General features: G+C 39.2%; 1 protein-coding gene across 9 annotated transcripts; it reads left to right on the top strand.

Annotated features, from left to right (window-relative positions):
* Nucleotides 1-19: 19 nt before the first annotated feature.
* LRCOL1 (leucine rich colipase like 1) lies at nt 20-26,065 on the top strand. 9 transcript variants are annotated; one of them, XM_051972568.1, is made up of 7 exons: nt 150-227; nt 15,458-15,523; nt 17,040-17,131; nt 22,327-22,449; nt 23,958-24,083; nt 24,272-24,388; nt 25,786-26,065. In XM_051972568.1, the coding sequence occupies exons 3-7, from the start codon at nt 17,042-17,044 to the stop codon at nt 25,840-25,842; spliced, it is 513 nt and encodes a 170-aa protein (XP_051828528.1). In that variant the 5' UTR covers nt 150-227; nt 15,458-15,523; nt 17,040-17,041; the 3' UTR covers nt 25,843-26,065. The 9 variants fall into 9 exon arrangements, with proteins under 9 accessions (XP_051828522.1, XP_051828521.1, XP_051828526.1 ...); XM_051972562.1 differs by lacking the exon at nt 15,458-15,523 and having other exon boundaries at nt 20-227; nt 24,275-24,388; XM_051972561.1 differs by lacking the exon at nt 15,458-15,523 and having other exon boundaries at nt 20-227.
* Nucleotides 26,066-27,634: the final 1,569 nt, after the last annotated feature.

Genomic DNA, 27,634 nt, shown 5'->3' with positions numbered 1-27,634 from the left:
CCCGGCCACCTCCCCCCCGCCCCCCGGGGCGGGGATGGGGGAACGGAGATGCTGGTGGCAGCCACGCCCCCTCCCGGCCAGCCGCCGCCCTACAGCCAGGTCGCCTCCCTCTGTGGTCCCCGCCCCCCACCCCTGGCCGCCCTCCGCGCTCTGCAGTTGGGAGTCCGGGGAGAGACGGGGCTGGCTCCCTCCGAGACGCGCGGGCTTCCCGGTGTTAAGTACAGCAGGTAAGGCGCCTTTGGCATCGGGGACAGACAGCAGAATGGGGGCCGGTGCGCAAGTCTCACGCTCTCTCCCCTTTTACTTTAGAAGCATCTAGACTCGAGGCTGACCAAGCCGGGCGCCCTGAAACCTCCGGGAAGGATCCTGCGGAGCCCGTGGCGGGGCGGCCCTAGGGGCGGGGATCCAAAGGGAGGGCGTCTGTGCCCATTCCTACCGCGGGTGTTCCCGCTCCCGTCCCCTCTCCGGGGGCTTCCCCCCCTCCCCCCGCTATGGCAGGTCAGAGACGGGAGCCTTCTTGCGTCCCCAGCTGCACCCCCCGCTGCGTGCGCTGACTTGGGGACACGGCGAGGGAACTTCCGTGACTGTGGGGACGGGATGGGGAGGGAGACACAAGCCGTTAGCAGCAGGACAGAACAAACTGTTAACTGGCCGCCGCCTCCTTAGGTCCTGCGGCTGAGAGCGGTGGCCTGGGGTCGGGAGCAGCATCAGGGCAGGGGTGACACCGCCGGAGGGCTCCTCTGCCCTGGAATTTAAAGGAGGGACAGAAAACCCCCGCAGAGGTTCCTCAGGCCCGGAGCTATCCCCCTCCTCACACTTGAGAGCTGAGAAGGGAAACTAAGCAAGAGAGAGGGACAGGCTGGTGAGAAAAGGCCAGTGGGCCATGAGAAGGATCCCTGAAGAGCTCGGAAGGCTGCCCCCTGGGACGCAAAGGCGGGCACCCAGCGGTGCCTTCTGTTCCCTGGGTGAGTCCCAGCCGGTGCCTTTGTGTCTCAGTTTTATCAGTGTATCTTCTGGAGGTCACTTTGATGGCCTCCAAGGTCTCTATCTGCTAAGATCTCTCGCTGGTCACAGTTCTGATATATGCCTCTGTTTCCTTGTCTGTAAAATAGACAAGATCCCGATTACTTACAGTCACAGGGCCATTGTGGGGGGTTAGCTGTCCAACCCAAAACATAGTTACACAGTTCCTCCAGAGACCTAGTGCAGCAATAACAAAGCTTAGTATGGGTAAATAAGGTTTCTGGGGATATGACCTCTGCCCTCCTGGAGCTTAAATTTGGGGGGGACATCACTATGTTCGTTTATTATTTTGGCTGTCATTCTATTATCAAGCAGGCAAGGAAGCATTTATAAAGCACCTACTGTATACCGGGTGCTAAGGCAAAAGTGAAATGATTCCTGCCCTCTCGGGAGGGCTCCTCAGGGAGTTTATTTTTTTGGTAGGAGAGGACAACAAGTGTACACATGTAGATATGTACAAGTAGATATAAAGTAATTTTGGCAAGGAGGCACCAGCAGGTGGGGGAGATCTGAAAAGCCTATATAAAATGATAATTAAGCTTGGAAAGAAACTAGTATTTCAAAGAGATGAGTGGGAAGAGGAAGGAGTGAGGGAACACAAAGCTTGGAGATGGAATAAAGAGTATCAAAGTGGCTAAATTCATGAAATACAACTTATCACATAGATATTTCCACTGGAAGACAAGGATGATAATATGCTTTCAGTTCCTGTGGCAGATTTCATGAGATTCCCAGGGCACATGGAGAGTTCGAAGACAGATTTTTCTTTTCTTTTTTTCACTTTCTTTCTCTGCTTTCTTCTCCATTTTCTATCCTTCCTCAAAATCTTCTTATTCTCCATCTCTCTCAATCTCTTTCTCTCCCTCTTCTTTTTTCTTCTTTCCTTCCTTTCCCTTTTATACATATTCCTCCTTTGCTTTTGCCTCTTAATCTCTCTTGCTTACAAAATTTTAAAAATATTTTATTAAAACCTCATTGACCATCAGTACAAATAGCTAAATTCGCCTTAGTATCTCCTTATGTTCAAATCAATCATTTTCAGTGCATAAAGTATCATGGCACAATTTCTGTGCTTCCTTCTAAGTTCCCATTAAATTTTTCTTCTGGTTATAATTAGCCCATCTATTCCTCTGCTTTTGCTTTTTCCCATTTTGCATTATTTCATAAAGGTCTTTCCAGATCTCTTGGATTTCCTCAGCATTGCAAGTCTTAATTTAATTATAACCTCTCTCCTCCCTCTCTTTACTCCTGCCCCCAACTTTTTTCCCTTCTCTCTTGAGCCTTCCTCCTTTCCCTCCCCTTTTCCTTTCTCTGCTTCCTCCCTCCTCTTTCTTCTTCCCTATAAATAAATCTTTATTAAGGAGATTTCAGGCTCTGTTCGAAGCAGTGGGGACACAAAAACAAAGAATAAACAATCTTTACTTTCAAAAGGAGATTACATTCCATTCCTCTTCCTTTCTCTTTCCCTCTCTTCTCTTTTTCTGGTGTCTCTGTATCTCTTCTTTCTTTCTCTCCCTCTTTGTCTTCCCTTATTGGGTTCTGTTATTCCTATTACTACAATTACCATCAAACAAACAAACAAAAGCATAAATCCTTATTAAAAGATTGGAACTCCAGGAAATCTCTCCTGAGCCTTGAGTCATACAATTCCATCCCTGCTCTGCTACTGCCAGACATCCTTGATCACTAAAGGGTCTCTGACCCCTACCACTGAGCCAGCTCCCCTTCCATCTTCCAAAGTGCACTGCTTAAGTCACAGTTGCCAAGCAGTGAGGCAGAGAGGGAGGGTGATCACACTGGACCCCTAAGTACAATTTCCCCCAGAGAGCTTTCTGTTTGATTAAAGAAGCCAAAAGGATCCTATGGGTCCTGGAAAAGATTCTGCCCCAGCTACTGATATGGAGAATTCTTTGAGTCTTTGATGGTGTGGTTCTTGAGAGAGCAAACTAGAGTTTTGTTCTCAGTGACAGGTGAGAGAGGAAAGTGAAAGGAATGATGGGAGGGAGGAGAGAAGGAATGGTGAGATGGAAAGGGGGAGGGAGAGAAGGAAGGGAAGAAAGGAAGAGACAGAGAGGGAAGGAAAGAGAGGAAGGGAGAGAAAAGGAATGAAGGAGGGATAGAGAGAGAGATTGAGGAAAGGAGGGGGGAGGAAAAGGGAAGAAAGGACAGGGAGAGTTGGAAGGAAAGGAGAAAGAGAGAGGGAGAGAGAGAGAGTAAGAGAAGAAGGAAGAGGAAGAAGAGGAGAGAAAGCAGCTAGAGGGCTAGTCTTCAGTTTCCTTATAGCCCCTTTCCTCTAGGATTATTGTGAGGACCAAATGATTTAATGCATGTAGAATGTTGTGCAGAGGCTAGTTGTTCTCTCTTATCCTCTTCTTCTTGAACTGTTCCATTTTTCCACCTCGTTTGTGGGGTTCCTTGTCCTCTTCTTGACCCCATAAAGTCAATGTTTCCCAAGAATGAGCTCTTGGCCCTCTTTTTCCTTTCTGTTCTGATACTTGTTGGGCCTTCCTGTAGTTTCCATTGCCACCACCATGCCCAGAATTCCCACACTTCTGTCTCCAGTCCTGATTCCACCTTCTGGTGCCCAGGCTCACATGTCTTGCTGGCTATCCCTACCCAGAAGTACCACTGGCACTGTCAACTCAACATTCCACAGCTCTTTCTTGGATCTGTTCTCCAAAGCTTCCTCTCCCAACTGACTCCATGATTTCTGTCTGTGGCAGCACTGATCACTATCTCCCATGCTCAAGGCTTTCAAGTTATCCTTGGTTCTCTTTTCCAGCTTGAGTCCAGTCTATCCATCTGATTCCTGTCAGTTCCATCTTGGTCACATTTCTCAGTTCCATTCCTTTCTTTCTCTACCTCCTGTCAACAACATCCTAAGACAGGGTCTCTTGCCTCCTACCTAGGGCATGGTGAGATCCTCTTAACAAATCTTTGTACTTCTTCACTTGCTCCCCTCCAATCGATCCTCCATGCTATTCCTAGAATAACATTTCTTATTTCTAGATCCAATCATGTGTGTTATATTCTCACAAATCTTCATTGACTCTCTATTGCCTCTTAAATTTAGGGCATTGGATTTAGAGTTAAATCAGATATTGTCACAGATATTAGTTGTGTGACTTTAGGCACTTAATTTCTATCTGCCTCATCTTCATTGGTAATGCACTGAAAGAAGAGAGAAGTAGAATAGAGTAAATTATCTCACATAAAAAAGACAGGAAAGAGTTTTCACAATGGAGAGGAACATAGGGGAGTAAGTGGGAGCCAGTACTTGAACCTTATTCACAATGGAGCTGGCTGAAAGAGGAAATAAAATACACACTCAGTTGGGTATAGAAATCTATTTTACTCTATAAGAAAGTAAAAGGGGAAGGGGAGAAAAAAAGGGATGGGGGACTGACAGACAGAAATGAGGAGGTTGACCTCAATGGCCTCATTGAGCTCTATATCTATAATGTTAGGATCTTTTGCCTACCATTCAAGACAAGACACAAACTGCAACCTGTCTTTCTATACTTTATCTTATTCACTTTATATGTATTTTATGTTCCAAATATCTCCTAGGCTTCATCCTCACCTCCATACCTTTGCTGAGATGAGCTTTACATACTGAATTCCTTCTCATTTCCCCCCCTTTTTTGGTCTTTAACTTTATTCTCCAATCTAATAAGTATTTTATTTTTTCCAATTGCATATATAGTTTTCAGCATTCACTTTTATAACATTTTGAGTTCCAGTTTTTCTTCTTCTCCCTCTCTCCCTTCCCCAAGAAAACAAGCAATCTGATATAGGTTATACACGTACAATCATTATATTAAACATATTTCCACGTTAGTCATATTGTGAAAGAGGAATCAGAACAAAAGGGAAAAACCATGAGAAAGAAAAAGCAAAAAAGGTGAAAATAGCATGCTTCAATCTGCATTCAGATTTCATGGTTCTTTCTCTGGATGTGGATATAATTTTCCATTATGAGTCTTTTGGAATTATCTTGGATCATTGTATCTCTGAGAAAAGCTAAGTTTATCAAACTTGATCATTGATCAATGCTGCTGGTATTGTGTACTATATTCTCCTAGTTCTGCTAACTTCAGAATTGTTTTAATTTGCATTTCTCTAATCAATAGTGATTTAGAACATTTTTTAAATTTGATTATAGATCTGTTTTTATTACTTTACCTGAAAGTTGCCTGTTCATATCCTTTTACCATTTGTCTTTTGGGGAATGACCTGTATGCCTATAAATTTGATTCAGTTTTCTATATATTTAAGAAATGAGGCCTTTATCAGAGAAATTTGTTATAATTTTTTACTGTGCATTTCCCTCCATTCTATTTTTTCTCTTCCCTTATTTATCCTTATCTCTTTCTCTCCTTTCACCCTATCCATCTATAAAAGTGTTTTTCATCCTATCCATCCATAAAAATATTTTATTACTGACTATTGTTTCCCCCAATCTGCCTTCCCTTTATCTGTCCCCCACTCCTTCTCTTATCCCATTCCCCTCTTATTTTCCTGTAAGGTAAGATGGTAAAATGGAATAAGATAGATTTCTATACCCGACTGGGCATGTATGTTATTCCCTCTTTTAGTCAATTCCATTGCAAGTAAGGTTCAAGTACTGCCCCTCATTTCCTCATCTTCCTTTCCACTATAAAAAACTTTTTTGTGCCTTTTTTTTATGTGAAATAATTTAGTTTATTCTATCTCTCCCTTCCCCCTTGTCTCTGTGCATTCCTCTTTCTTACTCATTAATGTTATTTTTTTAGATACCTATGTATACTTCTTCTAACTATCCTAACAATGATAAAATTCGTATGAGTTACAAATATCTTCCCATGTAGGAGTGTAAACAATTTAACCTTATTGTATCCCTTATGAGTTCTCTTTCCTGTTTAACTCTTTATGCTTCTTTTAAGTCTTGTATTTGAAAGTAAAATTTTCTATTCAGCTCTATTTTTTTCATCAGGAATGTTTGAAAATCCTCTTTTTCCTTAAATATTCATTTTTTTTCCTCTTGAAGTTACTCTGAGTTTTGTGGGGTACAGATTCTTGGTTGTAATCCTAATTCATCATATTCCAAACCCTTTGATTCTTTAATGTCAAAACTGCTAAATCTTGTGTTATCCTGACTGTGATTCCACCATATTTGAATTATTTTTTTCTGACCACTTACAGTGTTTTTTCCTTGACCTGGGTGCTCTGGAATTTGGCTATAATATTCCTGGGAGGTTTCCTTTTAGGATCTCTTTCCGGAGGTGATAGGGTGGATTCTTTCAGTTTCTCTTTGACTCTCTGATTCTATAATATCAGCTCAGTTCTCTTTGATAATTTCTTGAAGATGATGTCTAGGGGTTTTTTATCATTACTTTCAGGTAGTCCATAATTCTTAAATTACCTATTTTCCAGATCTGCTATTTTTCCAGTAACTTTTACTTCTATTTCCTCCTCCTTTCAATTTGTTTTATCATTTCTTGATCTCATGAAGTCAGTCCTTAGCTTCTCTTTGCCCAATTCTAATTTTTAAGTTAAAAACTGTTATTGGTTGAATTCTGACTTTAGGCAAAAGGATCACAAAGAATTATGATTCAATTTTTGTTTAAAGTAGGGAATCTATAGTTCCAAAGCCCTAACTAATTTCTAGGCTTCCAACTTTGGTTACAACCCTTCACATTCATAAGATTAAAACAATCAACATTAAATGTGGCCACATAGTTTATTAGGTATAGTGAAAATACAAGGAAAACTAAGTGTTCCCTACATCAAACCCCCTGCTTAGTCATCTCCTGCAACTTCTCTTAGTACCTTCCTGTTCCTGGGGGCCTAGGAAAAAGTACTGAAGTATTTGCAGATTATTAAGAGGAAGTAACTGAAAAGAGTGAGAGGAAGGGGGGGGGGGGAGGGAGGGAGGGAAGGAAGAGAGAGAGAATATGAATGTGTATGTGACTCCAGGTTTGGATTTTAGGATTTAAACAGGGATGTGGAATGAAGTTGGTATTTCTACTTTTGGTACACAAGTCTGTGGAGCTTCATGTTAATTGTTGTCTCTTGCATTCAGGAGCTTCTCTCATTCTTGCTCCTGTTTCCTCTCTCAGATCACTTCTGAAGCATTTGTTTACCATTGCTTCAGTCACTATAGTTAAAAGCCTGGGCCATGAGCTTTGGTAATGACCAGTCCGATATGTTTGCCCCGTTCACTGCAGATAGGGATTATGATATCTGTTGACCCAGGAGTCTGATTTTCAAAAGTCCACTGCTCTTCAGTTTGGAACTCTACCTAAGGGGCTGTATACTGTGCATATCCTTTGATTCAACAATACCACTGTTAGGTCTGTATCCCAAAGAGATAAAAAAGGGAGGAAAAGGGAAGGATTTGTACAAAAATATTTAAAACAGCTCTTTTTGTGGCATCTAATAATGGACACTGAGGAGACGCTCATCAATTGGGGAATGACTAAACAAGTTGTGGTATATAATTGTAATGGAATATTATTGTGGTATAAGAAATAAGTAGGATGATTTCAGAAAAACCTGGAAAAACTGATCCAAAGTGAAGTGAACAGCATCAGGAGAATGCTATACACAGTAACACCAATATTGTACAATGAAGAACAATGGCTTGATTATTCTTAGCAATACAATTATCCAAGACAGTCCCACAGGACTCATGATAAAAAATGCTATTCATAGCCAAAGAACTGATGCCTGAATATAGATTGAAGCATACTATTTTTCCCTTCCTTCCTTTCTTCTTCCCTCTCTCTCTCCTTCTTTCCTTTCTTCTTTTTTTCCTTCCTTCTTCCCTCTTCCTTTCCTTTTTTCTTTCTTCCTTCCTTCTTTTCTTTCCTTCTTTCTTTTTCCTTATTTCTTTTTCTTTCTCTTTTTTCTTTTTCTTTCTTTCTCTTTCCTCTTTTTCTTTCTTTCTCCTTCTTGCACAAAATGACTAATATAGACATGCTTTACATGATTGCACATGTATAATCTATATCACATTGCTTACCATCTCAAGGAGAGGAGAGAAGAAGGAGGGATAGAATTTGGAACTCAAAATCTTTTTAAAAATATTATTTTAAAATTATTTTTACATGTAATTGGAGGGGGGAATAAAATATCATTTTTTTAAAGCTCACTGTTTTTGCTCAAACAACGGGTAGAAAACTCTGTAGCTGTGCTCTGGTCCACGTATGCTAAATGGGCAGGTTAGAAGTCTTTAGCAGGGGCTAAGAAAAGTGTGGGCAAAAACCCCTTTAGAGTACCAGGGTCCAGATCATCTTCTCCTCCGTCCATGTTGCCTCTTACTCTTGTATGGTGCTCTGCCTATTCTAGGAGTATGATCCCTAGGAATTCAATACATACTTCTATGTCCCTAAATGATCATGTCCCCACCCTCCACCTCCACAGCACTTCCAGAAAAGATAACCAAGTATGGCAAGGGTACAAGTTCAGGCATATCACAGGTGCAGGTTACACCTTTACAAATCTAACTTTCTCAAGAAATAGCTTCTTCTGGCTCCACACATTCCTCTCTCCTTCCTCCTCTACAGGCAGTCAGCTCTCTCTCCCTGCCTATTATGACCATATTCACTTATGGCAGACTCTGTCCACGTCTCTCAGCTGGTGCATCCACCACACATGCCAGCAGAAACCAGAGCCAAGGTCTGAGGTTCCAGCTTCTGATCTGCTTGTTTGCGTGTACATCGACGTCCTCCAAGCTGCTCATCCTTCTGGCATCTGCTTCCAAGGCATGATATTGAAAGGCTGAAAAGAGCCCTTGCTCAAGATGTCTCTCTCTCTCTATCCCTTACCCCCATCTACTCAAAGAAGTTCCTTTTTCAGGGGACGAACTTTTTTTGATAGTACTTGATAGTACAATATATAGAGTGCCGGACTGGATATCCTTATTTGACTTCAGACACACAGTATGTGTGATGCTGGGCAAATCACTTAGCTTCCCTTGGTGTCATTTTTCTCATCTGTAAAATGGGGATAATAGTAGCACCTACCTCCCAGCATAGTTGTGAGGACCAAATGAGATAACTTATAGAAAGTGCTTTATAAACTTTAAAGTCTGGTATAAATGCCAGTTATCATGACAGAGTTAGACTTCAGGCTCAAAATTCAAAGGCTCTGAGATCAATGTTCAGTGATTGATGAACAGCTAAAAATTGTGGTATGTGAATGTAATGGAATATTATTGAGCTGTAAGAAATGGTCTATACAAAGAAGTGTGGGAAGACTTATGGAAACTGATGTAGGATAAAGTAAACAGAACCAGGAAAAGGGTACATAGATAGCAGTACACAACTACAGCAAAATCCATGGAAGGAACATCCAAAACAAAAGAGACTGAGCAATTCTAATGCCAACCCAGCTTGGCCTCAAGAAAGAGTTTGAAGAATCTTGTTTACTTCACTTTTCCTTTCTTCTCCTTCCTTCCTCCCTCCCTCCCTCCTTTCCTTCCTCCCTCCCTCCCTCCCTCCCTCCCTCCCTCCCTCCCTCCCTCCCTCCCTCCCTCCTTTCCTTCCTCCTTTCCTTCCTCCCTCCCTTTCTCCTTCTCTCCTTCCTTCCTTCCTTCTTTTCCCCCTTCTTCCTCTTTCCTATATTCTATACACCAGTAAAATTGGGCTTCACATTTTTCCTATATGCTGCTCACATTCCCATTTCTGTGCTTTTATGCTAGCCTGTCAAGCTAGGAGTACACTGCTAACCATTTAATGATTGGCTCTCTGGAGGGAGTAAGGGAATGTCCTGTTCAATATTTGTAATTTAAAATTGCTTTAGTAACATTTTCCCAATCACTTTCTTAAATCTAGATTATCAACATAATAATATATCTAATCCTTATTTATAGCATTTGCAATTTCACAGGTATAAATGTTCACACCCCAAATTCAATAATTATCTCTAGTCTAAGCTGGCTCCAGCACATTCCTGCAGGTTGTTTTCTATGCTTAGGATGCTACTTATATTTATTTTTCGTGTGTGTGTGTGTGTGTGTGTGTGTGTGTGTGTGTATACATCCATGATTTGGGGTATTTGCAAGTTGAATATTCTGCTCATATCTTTTTGTTTGTTTTTTCAGGAATACTTCAGTTGTTTCTCTTTTATTATTTTGTATGATTATTAGACTCACGTTTGCAGGATATATTATTTTGGGTAGTACCTTAAGCATTGGCTTTTCAGACTATACTATTCCGTTCTCTTTTATGGTTTCAAAAGGGCATGGAATAATCTTGTGTCATGCGAATTTCTTCTCTTTTATGTCTTTTCACCTGACCAAAATTTATTTTGTCATTCAAATTAAAATCTACACTATGAGTCTTAGAGTCTTCAGGTTTTTTCATTAAGGTAATCTCTGGATTATTTTGAGTAGTGCTTTATTTTCTGTATTTGAAGTTCTGGGAAATTTTCATGTATTATTTACTGCATTAAAGTGTTCAAATTTGTATATTTGCCATGTTCTTCTGGGAAACCTATGATCCTCAATTTGTTTCTATGTATCCTGTCTTTGAGGTCAATTCTTTTGGCTTGTATAAAGTTCATATTTTCTTTTGACATTGTTGCTGTTTGTTTTATTTTGTTTGGTTTTTTTTTTCACCAAAATTTCCTCTGTTTTTTGTTTCCCAAATCTATTCATCTCATCTCTTTAGAGAAATTTTCTGTTGTGAATTCACATTTTTCTAAGCTCCTAATTGAGTGTTCAAATTTGAATTGGGAACTCTAGGTTGTGACCTATGTTTTTCCTAATTTTTAATTTTTATTGTTGCTTGTTGTTCAATCATTTCAACCATGTCCAACTTTTTGTGACCCCACTTGGAGTTTTCTTGGCAAAGACACTGGAGCAGTTTGGTATTTCTTTTTTCATCTTATTTTACAGATGAGGAAACTGAGGCAAACAGGGTTAAGTTACTTGCCCAGGGCCACATAGCTGTGCCTGGGCTGAATTGAGTTTAGGAAAATGAGACTTTCTGACTTCAGAGCCCTCTAGTACTCTATCCACTGTGTCACCTAGCTGCTCTAATGTCTTTTTTAGGGATTTCATCTCTCCTTTAAACAATTCTAGGATTTCGTATTGTTATTCTAATTAGTTTGAGAGTCCCTAGGATTGTATGTTATCAAGTATTGGCTTGCTTTCCTTTTTCTTATAGTATTTATTAAGAAAACTTGATATTCTTTTTGAAAACTTGGTATTTACCTAGAATTTGATTTTAGAATCTTCTCCTTTGATGTATTTACTTGTGCTCTGGGCTTTTACTGAGTGTTTTCTCTTTGACAATTCTGGTGTTTTAGCTTATATTTTTTTTCATGTCTTCTGTTATTCACTTTAGGGCTTCTCCCCCATTACTGGTCAGAACATGGCCAATGCTGACCTGCCCGACTTCCTCAATCTCTTTGCTGAGAGAGATAGTATTCACTAGCCTATGTCCATGCCCTCAGTATCATGGTGGAAGGGGGAAAGGAATGACATTTGCAAAGTTTCAATCTCCTTTCTTTCAGGCTATCTAAAGAGCCAGGTATGTTTTCTCTGGAAGTAGAGAAAATAGTCAGTTACAGGGGATGGACTCAGCTCTTGAAAAGAAATTGATTTTTCTTCTTTTGCCTTTACTTCTTTTGTGCTTAGCAGACAAGGAGGAGATTTTTCTCTTCTCCCCATTCTATAGATAATGGTACCTACTGAGACTAATGTAAATAGCAATCATTTCTGCTTTGGCCAGAAATCCTGAGAGTCTTCTCCTTCCAGATTTGTAAAATTTACGTGGTGTTTTTCTTTTTCTTTTTTTTTTTTTAACTAGGTGAAAGAGGAGATTCTTTGCATCATTTGCTACCTAGCCTTAATCACTGAATGGGTACAATCTCGGTCATATTGAGACTTCTTGAAGATCTTAGCTTAAAAAGGCAAAAGTCTCCCATTGCATCCAGGACCATTTCCAGTCCTGATTTATATCAGATTGCTCTGGAGGGGAAAGTGAGGCAGGTGATCTTGCATAGCCCTCCATCACTTAAATCCAATTCATTTGCAAATCAGGACATCATCTCTTTGATGCCATGATTCTCTTCGAAAATGAAGGACAATTCTGCACACATATATTGTATTTAGGATATACTGTGCTGTATTTAACATGTATAGGACTGCTTGCCATCTGAGGGAGGGGGTGGAAGGAGGAAGGGGAAAAGTCGGAACAGAAGTGAGTGCAAGGGATAATGTTGTAAAAAATTACCCAGGCATGGGTTCTGTCAATAAAAAGTTATAATTATGAAAAAATTAAAAAAAAAAGAAAATGAAGGACATTTTGATTTGATTTTTCTTGTGCAGCATGATGATTGTGAGAATATGTTAAGAAGAATTAATTGCATGTGTTTAATATATATTGGATTACTTGCTGTCTAGGAGAGGTGAAGGGGGAGGAATGGGAAAATTTGGGGAACATGAGGTTTTGCAAGAGTTGAATGCTGAAAATTATCTATGCATATGTTTTGAAAATATAAAGCTTTAATAATAATAATAAAAAGAAAATGAAGGACAAACAACAACAAAAACCAAACCTTTGGTGATACAAAAAAGAAAGAAAGCTCCTGCCCTTAAGGAATTTATAATCTAATGGTGGAATAACAACACACAAAAGAAAGCTAAAAAGAGAGGTGGGGGGAAAGTATCTGGTATTGGGGTATGATGGCAAAGTTGAGAGCAATGTAGCCAGATGGGAAATAAAGAGATGACTAACTTTAGGAGTCCATTTTCAGAGTGGAGAGAAAACCAGCCCTGAGGAGTTCAGTTGAGTTTTGGGGTAGAGAGAAACAGTACAAAGTAACCTAGCTGATTGACTTGCCCCAGAGAGAGTATCCAAGGGAGTCACATGAGGACACCATGAGAAGAAAAGGCACCTCAGGGCCCTGCAGTATTAAGGAAACGAGTTGTCTTGGCTACATATTTTGTGATATTCTTGTAATACCTTCTCAACAAAAGCCTTACTCACCGGGCTGGATCTTTGCAGGATGCGATGTCTCGGCTGATGGGTCAGTCTGTTGCTGGCCATGTCACACAGGTCATTTGGCTTCTGTGACTCCTCCTGGGAGTTGGCTAAGCTGCCACCAGCTCTGGTTACTCGTTGGGCCTCTGACAAATGTGATGGTTCTCCCAGTTTTATTGGTTGTCTGGCTACTTTCTATTCAGAATGCTTGCTTGCTTAAGATTAGGAAAGGAGTGGGGGAAGCGGGTATCACATATACTTCACTCTTATCTGAAACAGACAAAGGAGAATTGAATACATTCTTAGGTATGTGCCTGAGTGTGTGTGTGTGTGTGTGTGTGTGTGTGTGTGTGTGTTCTTTGTGAAGGGGAAGTCACAGAGAAGAAAAAATATTGAGGACACAAAGGAGAAAAATACACAATTAACAATCCTAACTGTGAATGTGAATGAGATGAACTCACTTAGGGTAAGATGGAAATATGGAAGGGAGTGGACAAGGGGCAACTATACCAAAGACAATAGTGCCTTTGGAGGGTATGGTCACCAACAAGAGAGCAACCAGCTTAAACCTTCCCATTTTACTAAGAGACACAATTCCAGGAGTGGTTGGTTAGATAGTGTTGTGCAGAGGCAAAATGTGAGATGCAAAAACTATTTTATATTCTGATATAAAGATATGTTAAGATATTATTATTATATTATATATGTAACATAATATATTATTATATTATCTATGTTAAGATATTAGATGTCATTCTCTAATTGATAAATGATCAAAAGATATGAACTATGTCCAAAAGACTATGAAATCATGAATATCCTTTGACTAAACAATACCACTACTGAATGTGAATTCTTGACGAGATTTTTTTTTAAAAGGAAAAGGACTTATATGTACAAAAGTATTTATAGCAGTTCTCCTCTCAAGGCAAAGAATTGGAAATTGAGTGGATGCCCATCAATCAGGGAATGGCTGAATAAACTGTGGTATGTGATTATGATGGAATATTATAGTTCTGCAGGAAATGATAAGCAGGATGTTCTCAGAAAAACCCAAAAAGTCTTCTATGAACTCAAGCAAAGTGAAATGTACTGTGTACAAAGCCATAGCAATGTTGTAGGATGATCAACTATGAATGACTTTGTTTTTTAATTAAAGCTTTTTATTTACAAAACATATGCATGGGTAATTTTTCAACATTGACCCTTGCAAAGCCTTCTGTTCCAAACTATCCCCTCCTTCCCCCCACCCTCCTCTCCCCTAGATGGCAGGTAGTCTAATACATGTTAAATGTGTTAAAAATACATGTTAAATCCAATATATGTATATATATATATATATATATACAGTTATCTTGCTGCACAAGAAAAATCGGAACAAGAAAAAAACTGAGAAAGAAAACAAAATGCAAGCAAACAACAACAGAAGAGTGAAAATGCTATGTTGTGGTCCACACTCAGCTCTCATGGTCCTCTCTTTGGGTGTAGATGGCTCTTTCCATCACTGAACAATTGGAACTGGTTTGAATCATTTCATTGTTGAAGAGAGCCACGTCCATCAGAGTTAATCATCGTATAGTCTTGTTGTTGCCATGTATAATGATCTCCTGATTCTGCTCATTTTACTCAGTAAGTCTCTCCAGGTCTCTCTGAAATCATCCCCTTGATCATTTCTTATAGAACAATAATATTCAATTACATTCATATACCACAATTTACCCAGCCATTCTCCAATTGATGGGCATCCCTTCAATTTCCAGTTTCTAGCCACTACAAACAGGGTTGCCACAAACATTTTGGCACATACAGGTCCCTTTCCCTCCTTTAAGATCTCCTTGGGATATAAGCCCAGTAGAAACACTGCTGGATCAAAAGGTATGCACAGTTTGATAACTTTTTGAGCATAGTTCCACATTGCTCTCCAGAATGGTTGGATCTGTCTGTGAATGACTGATGAAAAATGCACATGCAGAGAAAGAACTAGTTGTGTTTAAATGCAGATTGAAGAATACTCTTTTTCTTTAACTTTATTTTTCTTGAAAAAAATTGGAGAAGAAGGAGATCTATGTTTTCTTTCACAACATAACTTTTATGGAAATGTTTTGCATAACTTCACATGTGCCTTCTTAATGGGGGTTGAAGCTGGGAAGAAAGGGAGAGAATCTGGAGCTCAAAGTTAAAAACATGTAAAAAATTATTTTATATGTACCTGGGGAAAATAAAAATAGCAAATGTCAATTATGAAAATAAAAAATAAAGGTTAAAAGATGTTAGTCATCAAGCAGATTGTAATAACCGTAAATTAAGTTTCTGAATCCAACAAGCCCTCTAACATTGGTTATTCCATGGGTGTGACATTTTGGTGGTGTTGAATTATTTAATCATGTCCGACTCTGTATGACCTTGTTTGGGGTTTTCGTAGCAAAGATACTGGAATAGTTTGCCACTTGTTTCTCCAGATCATTTTACAGATGAAGAAATGAAGACAAACAGGGTTAAATGACTTACCCAAAGTCATCCAGCTAGTAAGTGTCTGAGGCTAGATTTGAATTTAAGTTTTTTCTGATTTTAGTCCTGGTGCTCTGTGTACTACATTGCTACTTTGCTGCCCTGAATGGCATTTCAAATATTCTTAATTTCAGAATCTGTCTCCTCCAATAGTGTCTGTAACTTTCCAAACTGAGATGGCATTTGTTGTTATTATTGTTTAAAGCAACAAGTATGTGACTTCAGAGCATCCATATACAACTAGGATTTCTAATCAAGAAAAAGAATTTCATAAATAAAAACATTAGGATTTCTCTTTCTGACTTCTTTTGGATTCTGGTTATCTTAGACCATGGAGTTGACTGAAATTACTTTATCTTTGGCACATAATTTTGGTTTTGGAAAGGTCTAAGAGGTCCTGGGGAATCAGAGAAAATATCTAGTGTTCTCTCTTGTTACTCATGGCCCACAAGTTTCCAGAAAGCACCAAAAAGCATTAGGAAAGAGAAATTTCCATGTCCCAGAAGGTACCAGTTACTCTGCCCCTACCCCATGTGGCCTCCCAGTTGAGAGAATGGTTTGTGATTGATTTTCATCTCCAGTTCCTTTGTGGGTACACAGATTTACTTTGAATGAATAAAGAGGGTGGGTAGAGAGTTACAGAGCCCAAAATATAGGAATAATTCAGTTCACTTCAATTCATTAAATCCCTCCACAACAGCCAAAGTGATATTCTTAATGTGTAATTCTGATCTTATTATTTTCCTGCTTGAAAAGTTCCAGTAGCTTCCTCATTCTTCTAGGATAAAATATGACTGTTCACAGACTCCAGCTACACTTTTAAGCTGATTACCCATTCTTCCTCTTTATGTGCTAAGTGGTTTATTTGCCCATCTTTATACATACCTTCTCCAGGCCTGTGCCCAGTGTCTTCCATGACTAGAATGTCCTCCTTCTTCCTTTCTGACTCTTAGAATTTCTTTTTGCTTTTAAAGTTTAGCTCAAGTGCCCCCAGTTGTTAAGCCTGTTCTTTCAATCACTAATTTCCTTTCCATGTTACTTATACTGACTTGTATATGTACAAGCACTCCCCTCTCTCTAGAATGTAAATTTGTTGAAGGGCAGGGGATTTCACTTTAGGGCTTGGGGTTTGCAAGATTTAGCATAGAGCCTGGAACTTGAATGCTTATTATTTTTTAGTATCTGTCCTGTGCCAGGCACTGAAGACACAAATACCCCCCCAAAAAAATCTCTGCCCTCAGAGAGCTTACATTCTTAGTCCAGAAAACAAGAGGTCAGATGAAAGGGGAATCTGGAACTGATTTAATCAGAGGCCCAGTAAATGATCCAAAATGAAGGAAAATCATATTTTGAAAACTCTGAGGACTTGGAAGGAATCTTGTGGGATACAGCAAATGCATGGGAAAAAGGATTTTAGGATGTGAAAGGGAAATTTCATATAAATTTGAAAAACAAATTTATCCAATGTTTAACAGTGGAGAAAAACAAATGTATTAAGTGACCTAACCAGCTCTAATACTTATTTTCTCCCAGGGATGTTGCTGGGTCTATTCACAAAGGTGGGCATCTTGAAGTTGCTACTGATCTTCTTCTTATTGTCCCAAGGTTCCATGAAATATCACAAGGTGAGACTTATACTATTTCTGAATTCCTTTAAGGGATTTATTTCCATCCCAAAATTGCCCCATTTCTCTCTTGGGTTCATAACTGAAGTGGAAATGCCTGGTATGGAACCTCCCTCTCCTTTCTGTGGGTCCAGCTCCCAAAATGGGATGCTCAGAAAGAACAATGGATATATTAGAATGGAAATATCCTTTGCTCTTTCTTCTGAGACTCCATAACCTCAATATCTTTATTTCTCAAGCCAACTGGCATTCCCTTAACTAAGTTTCTGTGTAGATTTATTTATTTTGCAAAACATCAGTGCTTTAGACAAAATCACCATCGTTCATATTAGTCTACATACTTAGTAATAGGTACAGTAAATCCACAAATTAATTCTTAAATGTTCAATTAATCACAGTCACATAACAGGTACTATTTTGATTGATAAAGGAAAAACACACCAAAAAACTTCAATTAAAAAAAAAATTGAAAACTTTAAAACATTACATTTTTTAAAAATATTTTTATTTTGCTCAGTTACATTTAAAACAGGTTTTTTGGTTTTTTGCTGAGGCAATTGGGGTTAAGTGACTCACCTAGGGTCACACAGCTTAGGGAGTGCTAAAGTGTCTGAGAGCAGATTTAAACTCAGGTCCTCCTGCCTTCGGAGCTGGTAATTGCGCCACCTAGCTGCCTTTAAAACAGGTTTTAATATTTGTTTTTAAAACTTTGTGTTCTAGATTTTCTTCCTTATCACTACTTCCAGCTCCCGTTAAGAAAGTATATGTGAAGATATGCAAAACATTTCCATAAAAGTGAAAGAAAACATAAAACTCTGCCCTCTCCCCCAAAAAAATCATCCTCAAGGAAAATAAAGTAAAAAAGAGATGGAGAGGAAGAGAAAGGAGAAGGGGAGGAGGAGTATGCTTTAATCTGTATTCAGACACAATCAGTTCTTTCTCTAGATATGGATAGGATTTTTCATCATAAGTCCTTCAGAGTAGTTGTGGATCAGAATGTTAAATTTTTGGAAAAAATATTTTTTAAAATTTTGGAACACTTTTACAATTTTGATTTTTTTCCCCTCTATCAAGCTAAAATTGCCAAGGATTCTCAAGTAAAAATTCTTTTCAATGGGTCCCTGTCAATGCAATGGGAATGCTGGATGAGTCCCTATAGTATAGTTCATGTGTGATCTTGGCTTACCCTACATGCGTGGTAATATAGGACCCATACTCCCTTTCTAGCTCATTCATTCTCCCACTGTGCCCACAAAAGCAGATTTGGCATTTTTCAGGGAAGCAAGCCATGGCTACAAACACATAACTGTGACAAAAATCTTCTATCAGAGTATGCTCCTATTACTTAACACTGTGGCTCCTGAGTTCCCACTGGTGGATGGTCCTAGACCAGAAGTTAGCTAAAATAGCTTTACGTTTGGTGCATCATTTCTGTTTTAGAGAGATCTGAGACATCTTGGGGTCTAATCCTCCATTTTGTTGTTCATGTGATCTGGAAATCTGATTCTGTTTTGATATCTGAAGTTTGAGAAGGAGAAACTACTCGGAATTCCCTAGAAGATTTGAGGGTTTAATAGGTTTCTATTAGATGGGAACTGCTTGTTATACTTTGAAGGAAATGGGAGATGAATTCTTTGAGGTAGTTTTCAGGAGGATCACTATCGATTGATGGAGTGGGAAAAAGGCTTCTTGTAGATGGTGACCCTTGAACTGAACCTGGAAGAGGGCGAAAGAGGTAGAGGTGAGGAACAAGAGCATCCCAGGTTTAAGGGACAGCCCATACAAAGGAATTGGAAAGATACAGTATCATGGGTAAGGAACAGGTTGGTTAAAGGGTAGAGTGATGTGTGTAACCAGCTTAGAAAGATAGACTTTTGCCAGATTGTGATGATCTTGATATGTTTGTGTTTTATCCTAAAGGCAATGCAAAACCATTGAAACTTTTTGAGGAGGGGAGTAGCATGGTCCCATTTCTGCTTTAGGAATATCACCTTGGCAGCTCTGAATAGACAATAGATTAGAAAGTGGATAGACTGGGGGAAATACTAGAATATGGATGATCCATGGTGGGTCTTATGTTCTATATCAATCTGTAGTATTTTTAAGGATGAAGAATAAATATTTACTAGATCAGAAAATAGCACCTCTAGTAGAACTAAGTTGGGCCAAATCTGTGAAGATTTTGTTTTAAAAAAATGAAGAAAGAAAAAGAAAAAAGAATCAGATGTCACTTTGTTAATGAGTCTATCAATCAGGTATCGAGTCCATTATATTAGATCACACTGAGGTTCAAAATTTTAAAATGATTAGTAAGAATTAAGGATTGGTCTAAATCATTAAAACCACAGTAATGAAAGGTAGAGAATTAATGGAAGATAGTTTCTGCACTGAATTTTTTTCATACTTGGAGGAGGCGACAGCCTGTTCCCTATATTAATGAATACAGAGCGAAGTCTTGGGAAATTCAAGTGGAATGGATATCTGAACTTGACCCGGGATATAAAAACTCAAGGACTAAGAGAATGCATTGAAAATAAGAGGACAACATTGGCTAGAACATTTTAGAATAGTAATCTAACTGTATTTTATTCCTTCTTGGGAAGACCCAAAATTGTAGATTCGTGATAGCTCTAAGAGCAAGAGAGGATGCTAGCTCAGAAATGAAATATGCTCTTTCTCTGTAGAATAGGAAACCAAACAAGGCTTGATGGACCTTTGGAATCAAAACAAAAGGAACCAAGGCAATCCTGAGAATTATAGCCAGAGATAAGATAGGTCATGAAATGAATGTGGTCCTATTAGAGAGCAGTTCTGACTTAATAGGACAACTAGACAGCACAGTGGATAGAATGCTGGGTCTGGACTCCAAAAAACTCATCTTCCTGAGTTCAAATCTGACCTCAGAAACTCACTATCTATCTGTATGACACTGGGCAAGTCATTTAACTCTATTTGCTTAAGTTTCCTCCTTAGTAAACTGAGCCAGAGAAGGAATTGTCCAAACACTCCAGTATCTTTTCCAAGAAAACTCCAAATGGTGTCATAAAAAACAATAGTTTATATTAAGGCAGAGATCTATTAGTGGCAAATCATTGTCAGAATTAAGAGAGATTGAGAGAGAGAAAAAAAAGCCTGATCTTCCCTCTTAATCAAAGAAACAATAGAAATTCTTACTTCTTTGAAGACTTTGAGTATAGATCAAGCAAGATGAAACTAGTATCTTAGATTTACTGGAAAGGGATCTAATCTTTTCATAGGGGTCTGCTGATCCCCTTGTGAAGTTCTGAGAGGGACACAACTCCCTCTTTCGGGAACTGTTTATTTGGCATAAGAAAGATAGAGACCAGTACATGCTGGAACTATTGTTCAGTCATTTCAACCATGTCCAACTCTTCGTGACCCCATTTAGGGTTTTCTTGACAAAAATACTGCAGTGGTTTACCATTTCCTTCTTTAGCTTATTTTACAAAAGAGGAAACTGAGGCAAACAGAAGTGATTTGACCATGGGACACACATCTAGTTAGTGTCTGAGACCAGATCTGAATTTAGGAAAATCGGTCTTCCTGATTCTAGGCTGATCGATACATCCTCTATTTACTCTATTCACTGTACCATGCTGACTCTATTATAAATAGTCATTTACTATGACTCAGGCATTGTATCATACACTGGGAATAGAGACAAAATAGACTAGCTAGTCCCTGGCTTCATGAAGCTTATAATCTAATGGGAGGAAACAAGAGGCAAAAGGAAGCTGAAGGTGTTAGGGGGAGAGGGATTGGGGGGAAATGCTGGGAAAGCTAAAAAAAAAAAAAAGGATCTTAATTATTAGATACTGGTTCACAAATAATCAAATGCCAGACACCAAAGAACAAAACAAACCTCTAAAACAGTCTTGGATAAATGAGTTCAGAGACTCTAAAACCCCAGGGTGGGAAGTATACAGAAAGTTAAAGATCACAGATATGCCCAAGAAGAGTAGATGGTATTGCAACTCCAGGAGAAGCAATCATAGGAATGGATGCATTAAATAAAAACTTTGCTTTTTGTTAGATTCTGGAAATTAGCACTTAATTATTGGTCAAGAAAGTCTGACAGGATCTGGTAGTCTTGTCTGTCCTTCCCAAAGTTGTTAATATCCCTCTATGTAGAATTAAAGGAGGAGATAAGGAAATTGATGAAATCTTGAAGGACTTGGTACATGAAAACATAATTCAGAAAATAATTAATTCATATAATTCCCCTCTGGGTCAGGAAAAAGGCAAACAAATGGCAAATTTACAGTGGTCTACAGGAAATTTAATTCTGAGAATGAACCCAATAATGGAGCCTTCCCCAGTGTTTTAGAAATGATAAACAGGAAGTGGAGGGAATTATAGAACATTAACTACCCAAAATGCAATGGTCAGTTGTTCCACAGAAACTACAGAAAGGGCAATCATTAGTTACATTTCTAGTGATGACTTTGGAGGGAATATTGATTCCCCCACCAGTAGGAAAAAAGATTTTAGCTCTAAATCCCCCAAGAGATCAAAGAGGTACAAAAGTAGGATTATTTGGCTTCTGGACAAGCCACATTCTCCATTTAGGTATGATGTGAGCCCCCGTTTATGAGGTAAAGAGAAAATTTAATTATTTTAAGTGGGGCCCCAAATAATGATTTGCATTAGAGCAGGCTGTCCAACGAGCCACATCATTAGTTGCAGTCTCATAGGATCCCTTACATTGGTTTTAAGTTAAATAGTTATGGAAGAGATTTTTATGACTTGGTCTCTGTGGACCAAGTCAAAAAAGGATAATGAGAAAGCTTACATTTCAGTAACATTTTGGTGTAGAAAAATGACTGGTCCTCAGACATACTATAATATTATAGAAAATAATTTACCCTGTCAGTATCTCACACTGATAATATAAAAGCAGAGAGACTGAGTCAGTGCTGACTTTATAGATACTGAGCCCCATATGAACACGGACCAAAATCACCCTCTCCCTTACCCCGCAGTATGTTGGGATGACATAGGCCATGCTGGGGAAACAGAGTAAACATTCGGATGATGGGATCTTAGCAACACTGATCCTTGCATGACAGACAACTCCATCCATTCCTTACCCAGTCCCATTCTCCAAGATGCTCATTCATCCACATCAGAGTCTGTGCTAGCCAGTCAGAACCTATATTCCTTTGTCTCTACAGAGAATCGGGGAGAGTTGCCAGATGCACATAGAATGTTTCAGTGAGTGCTGTGTCCCAGACAGTAACATGGTGAAACGCTGTACCAGGAGGACGCTTTTCATGCAGTGTAAGGCCAAGAAGAAGGTAGGTTGTGGCTTTGTCTCTGGTTGGGTGAAGGGCAACAGTTGGCAGGTAATGGGGAAGGAGAGATGGCTCCAACTTTGGGCATCAGCCCATTCCTGCTTAAACTGTGGTTTGTACCCCATATGGGGTCTTTTAACTGAATGTGGGGGTTGCAAAATTAGGATTGATTAGCAGTAAATGTTTGATATGTATGCCTTGTTTTATATATCTGTATACCTGGGTTCATCTAAAAATTTCTCCAGGGAAGAGATATTGTGAGTGGAAAAAGTTTAAAAAGCCTTGCTCCTAGAAAGCAAGATGGAGGATAAAGGGGGAATCCAGCTTGCTTCTCCTGTTTCCTAATTTTTTTTAAAAAAAATTCTTGATTATTTTAAACAATACTTCATTTTCCCCAATTACATGCTAAAACAATTTAAAATATTTGTGGGTTTTTTTTTGAAGTTTTGAGTTTCAAATTGTATCCTTTCTTTCTTTCCTCACTTTCTTTCTCCCTGAGGCAGAAGCGATTATAGGAATGATCTGATCTGATCTGACCTGATCAGTAAGCAATCCAATATAGGTTATACATATGCAAAAAAAGATTGATTATTCATAATGGAAAAACAGCATGACTGTAGTAGATTTAAGCAGACTTGGTTCAAGTCCTGCTTCTGACACATACTGACACTGTATATCACTTAAAACTGTGTGAGACAGTGGTGTCAAATTCAGATAGAAACCAGGGTCATTACACTTAGCATTCCTCCCCTTAGAGAACCACATATTACTATGACCTGGGTTCTGTTGTGTTTAATTTATTTTGTTAAATATTTCCTAATTACATGTTTTGGAGGTGATTGGGGTTAAGTGACTTGCCCAGGATCAAACAGCTAGTAAGTGTTAAACATCTGAGACTGGATTCGAATTCAGGTCTTCCTGATTTCAGGTGGATACTCTCTCCACTGTACCAGCTAGGTACCCCTGGTGATGTGGGATTGAGTGATATTCTTTACCTGGAAACTTCTTGTGGTTTCCCTGGAGATCACCTTCAGTTTTTTTATCTTGTATGTATATAGTTATTTTCATGTTTAGAATATAATCTCCTTGAAGTCAGGGACTGTGATTTTGCCGTTTTTTGTTGTTCTTTTGTATGTCTGTGGCTTATCACAGTGCTCAGTGCCCACTAATAGATGTTGATAAATGCTTGCTAGTGATTTATTGATTTGCTAATTGACAATTTGGACTTTTTGTTTATGTGTCCTGCTTCACTTGTGTAATGCAATGACCCAGCAAGAATATTTGGCATAAATACTGTGTGTTGGGCTACTGTCTCAGCTTTTTTATATCTGTGTGAATGGTTCTTTTTTTGACCTGATGAGACTTTTATAATGAGTTGTGGAAATTCTGGGTAAAGATACCGAACAGCTAAATCATTTTCCTTGCTCGGGCTTAATTGTTTGGGGACCCTGATTTGACTGGGACAGTCAAAGTTGGGGAAAGATGAACACCTAACCAACCTATTCCTTTAGCCTTTTTTACATTTATGCCATCACCCCTCTGAGTGCTCGAGCAACTGTTGCATTCCCTTTGATTCTGAAGAACAGTCATATTGTGCCTCAAGGACAATATTCATGAAGTGTATAACTCCGAAAAAGGTAAGTCCGAACCTTGTAGCTTAGGAGAGCTGCTTAGAAGGGCAATCCATTGGTCTGCCTCAACTCTTCACCCTGCCACTTGCAGTGTTGAGTCTTTGGGGGCTATTTGGGGAGGGGAGGAGAGGAGGGAATTTTAAGAACAGAGGAGGGAGCAAGGTTCCTATAATCTAATCCATGTGTTCTTCTAGAAGATAGGAAGGCCCTGCTCTAGCCACGAAGAGTGTAAAAGCAACTGCTGCCTCGGCAAATATGAAAATTTCCATTGTATCCCAAAGACAGGAGTGCTCCAAAAATGCTTTCTTCCGGTGGGCATCACAACTGACAAGTCATTCAATCAACAATCACTTACTAAAGGCCCATTATGTGTCAGGGACCAGTGATAGACGCTGGTGATAATGAACATGTTATCCTAAGAGAGTTTACATTCTATGGGGAAAACGAGCTTTCTATGTGTAAATGAATACAAAACACATAGAAATTAATTTTTTTGGGGGGGGAGGTTTCTGACACCTGGGGAGATCTTGAAAAGTTTCACATGGGAGATTGCTCTTGAACTGAGCTTTGGAGGGAAGCAGGGATTCTAATAGGTGAGGGTGAGGAGGGAATACCGTTCAGGCCTGGAGGACAGGAGATGGGACATTGCTCCTGAGGTGGGGTTACAGAGGCAGGAAAAGATTGGAGCCAGGTTGGGAAGGGTTTTAAATACCAGAGCTGGTTACATTTGATTTTAAGAAGGTAAGAGGGATCCACTGGACATTTGTCTACTGAAGAGTTATCCCATAGAGATGAACTAGAGTTTTTTAGTGCCCAGTAGGACACTTCCTTCCCTCCTTCCTTCATCCTTCCTCTTTCCTCTTTCCCTCTCTTCCTCCCACCCTCCCTTCCTCTCTCCCTCTTTTTCTCCCACCCTGTCTCCTTGCCCTCCTTCCTCTCTCCCTCCCTTTCTTCCTCCCTCTCTCCCTCTCTTTCTCCCACCCTGTCTCCCTCCCCATCCTCCCTCTTCCCCTCTCCTTCCTCCCTTCCTTCCCTCCCTTTCTTTCTCCTAACCTCTCTCCCTTTCCTTCTTCCTTCCCTTCCTTCCTCCTCTCTTTGTCTCCTTCCTTCCCCTCTTTCTTCCTTCTCTTCCTCCCACTCTCCTTCCCCTCTCCCTCCTCTCCTTCCTCCCTCTCTCTCTCCTCCCGTCCCTTCCATATTTCCTCCTTTTCTCCCTGCTTCCCTCCCTCCCCTCTCTGCCTTCCAGGAGCTTTTACATTCTAACAGAAAACTAAAAGGAGAATGCCAAAGGAGTCCTATGATACTAGTATTTCACTAGGAAGCAGCCCCACTCCTATTATTTCTTGCCATTTATGTAATTACACACAATTCAATTTGATTGAACAAATATGTATTAATTCTGTTTTGTTCAGGCACAGACTAAGCATTGGAGCTATCAGGATAAAAACAAAATAATGCTTGTCCTGCTTGTTTTCTGTTGGGGAAAAAAGCAGAGGAAGTTAGATGCGTGTACATGTAAGGAAGTATAAAGTAGATTTAGAATAATATAATTTCAAGGAGAGGGTGCTAATAATTGGGATGACCAATTAAAGCCTTGGGTAGGCAGGTCACAGTGATACCTGAAAGTGGACTTTGACAAATATTGTAAATGATGGCAAAATATTTTACCTTAGGAAATGAAGTTTTCTTTTTCTCCTTATCTCCTTAGAAAGAGAAAAAAAATGAAATTGAAGAGGAAGTAACAACAATAGGTATTGGAGATTAACCAGAGAAGGTGAAGGAAAATTGCTACTAAGATAATGGATTAAAAGCTTGCACTTGTAACTGGTCTTTTCTTCACTGACCCTGAAGCTGAGTAGTTGAAAGACATCTTTCTTCTTCCTCTTTATCCAGATGGACATTTGAACCTCTTTCTTTTATGTCTGTTTCACTGTTGCAGTCATATTTTTGCTAAGCTTGACTCTTTCAGATTAAAAAAAATCATTCTCCTTTGTCTTTATTTAAATATGGTTTTAACTCCTGAATGTATAAAAGGCAGTTCTGAGGAGATTTGATATTTCCCGGTATATAAGCTAGGAGCCAATTGATGGTCAAAGAAACTACCTAGAGAAAGAAACATGAGAGGATATTTATTTAGCTTTTACTCTTAGTAAGAACTGGATAAATTTCATGCTTCCTGTACCACTAAAGGATTCTTAAACTTTCATAATTAATGTTACTGCCAATGGCCAGTGAAAGAACATTCTGGAAACTCTGGTTACAACTTTTCTTTGACTCTCACCCAAGGAGAAGGTCAGGAAGGGATTAGAGTGTTATGGGGCCAGAACTTGGAACAAGGTACTAAGTGGAATCGAGGAGACAATGGTTAAATCTAGTTTAGCATTGATTTAATCCTACAACAAATAAAGGTTTCCTAGTGATATAATGATTGGAATATACTCAGTGTGGAGCAAGAAGCTCTCAGGGCCAGAAAAGACAAGTGTACTAGAAGTTCTCGGAGGCTGAGACAGATTCATTCCATCGTCCACCTTTGTGGTGGCTGGAGGCTAAAGTACAAACATTTGGATTCGGGGAGATTCAGAGGGCAGAGAAGACAGGGGAGAACTCAAGCTCTCAGAACCAAGGAGAGAAATAGACCTTTAAGAAAGCTAATTGGGCCCCAGGAAAGGAGACAAAACTTTGGAAGAGATAATAAAGGATTTGGACTTTAACCCCTGGCTACTCCTGTGGTGATTACTGAACTGAAACAAAGGCTGCCTCCAGAGACCCCAAGAAACCGAACCAAAGAGAACATTACACCAGAGGAGCTAGCCCTATAGGCAGAGAGAAAGAAGTGTCCTGAGAGGATTTCATCCCTATTCTCTTCCCAGTTTGTAGGAAGTGGACATCTTGAGCTCCATAGTGATACATCTTGGTTACAAAAGAAAAAAAGGGGGGTCATTATAGTGGTTTTAAAAGAAATGTATAGAAGAAAACGAGAAAGAAATTCAGAAACACATAAACAGAAATGTGAAAATAACATGTTGGGTACATATAAAATGTAAGATGTAGGTAATAGAAATTCATGGGTTCATGAACAATCCTTTTTTCTGTTCTCTATAGATGAAAGTGACAATGTTCATGTTTGATGATGTTTTCCAGTTCAGATTAACAATTTTTTTAATAGCAATATTCGAAAGAAAGCAAAAAGTTGGGGCAATTTTACAGCAAGTATTTCTAATAAAGGATTCTTTCTTAAATATAGAGTCAAATTTATAAAAGTACAAGTCATTAGCCAATTGGTAAATGGTCCAAAGATATGAACAAGCAGTTTCTGGACAAATTAAAACTTTCAATAGTCACGTACAATGATTTACTAAAAAAATGCAAATTGAAACAACTCTGAAGTACCACTTCATACTTATCAGTTTGGCTAATATTACAGAAAAGTAAAATGATAAATGTTGGAAGGGATGTGGGAAAATTGAAACACTAAAGCATTTTGAAGTGAGTAGAACAAGGAGAAGATTGTACACAGATTGTACAGCAATATTATAAGACAAACAACTGTGAATGAC

Source organism: Antechinus flavipes, chromosome 1 (assembly GCF_016432865.1).
Source record: "Antechinus flavipes isolate AdamAnt ecotype Samford, QLD, Australia chromosome 1, AdamAnt_v2, whole genome shotgun sequence".
In the NCBI taxonomy this organism is placed as follows: Eukaryota; Metazoa; Chordata; class Mammalia; order Dasyuromorphia; family Dasyuridae; genus Antechinus; species Antechinus flavipes.
Note: the sequence above shows the minus strand (reverse complement) of the source record. Positions and strands in the feature narration are given on the sequence as shown.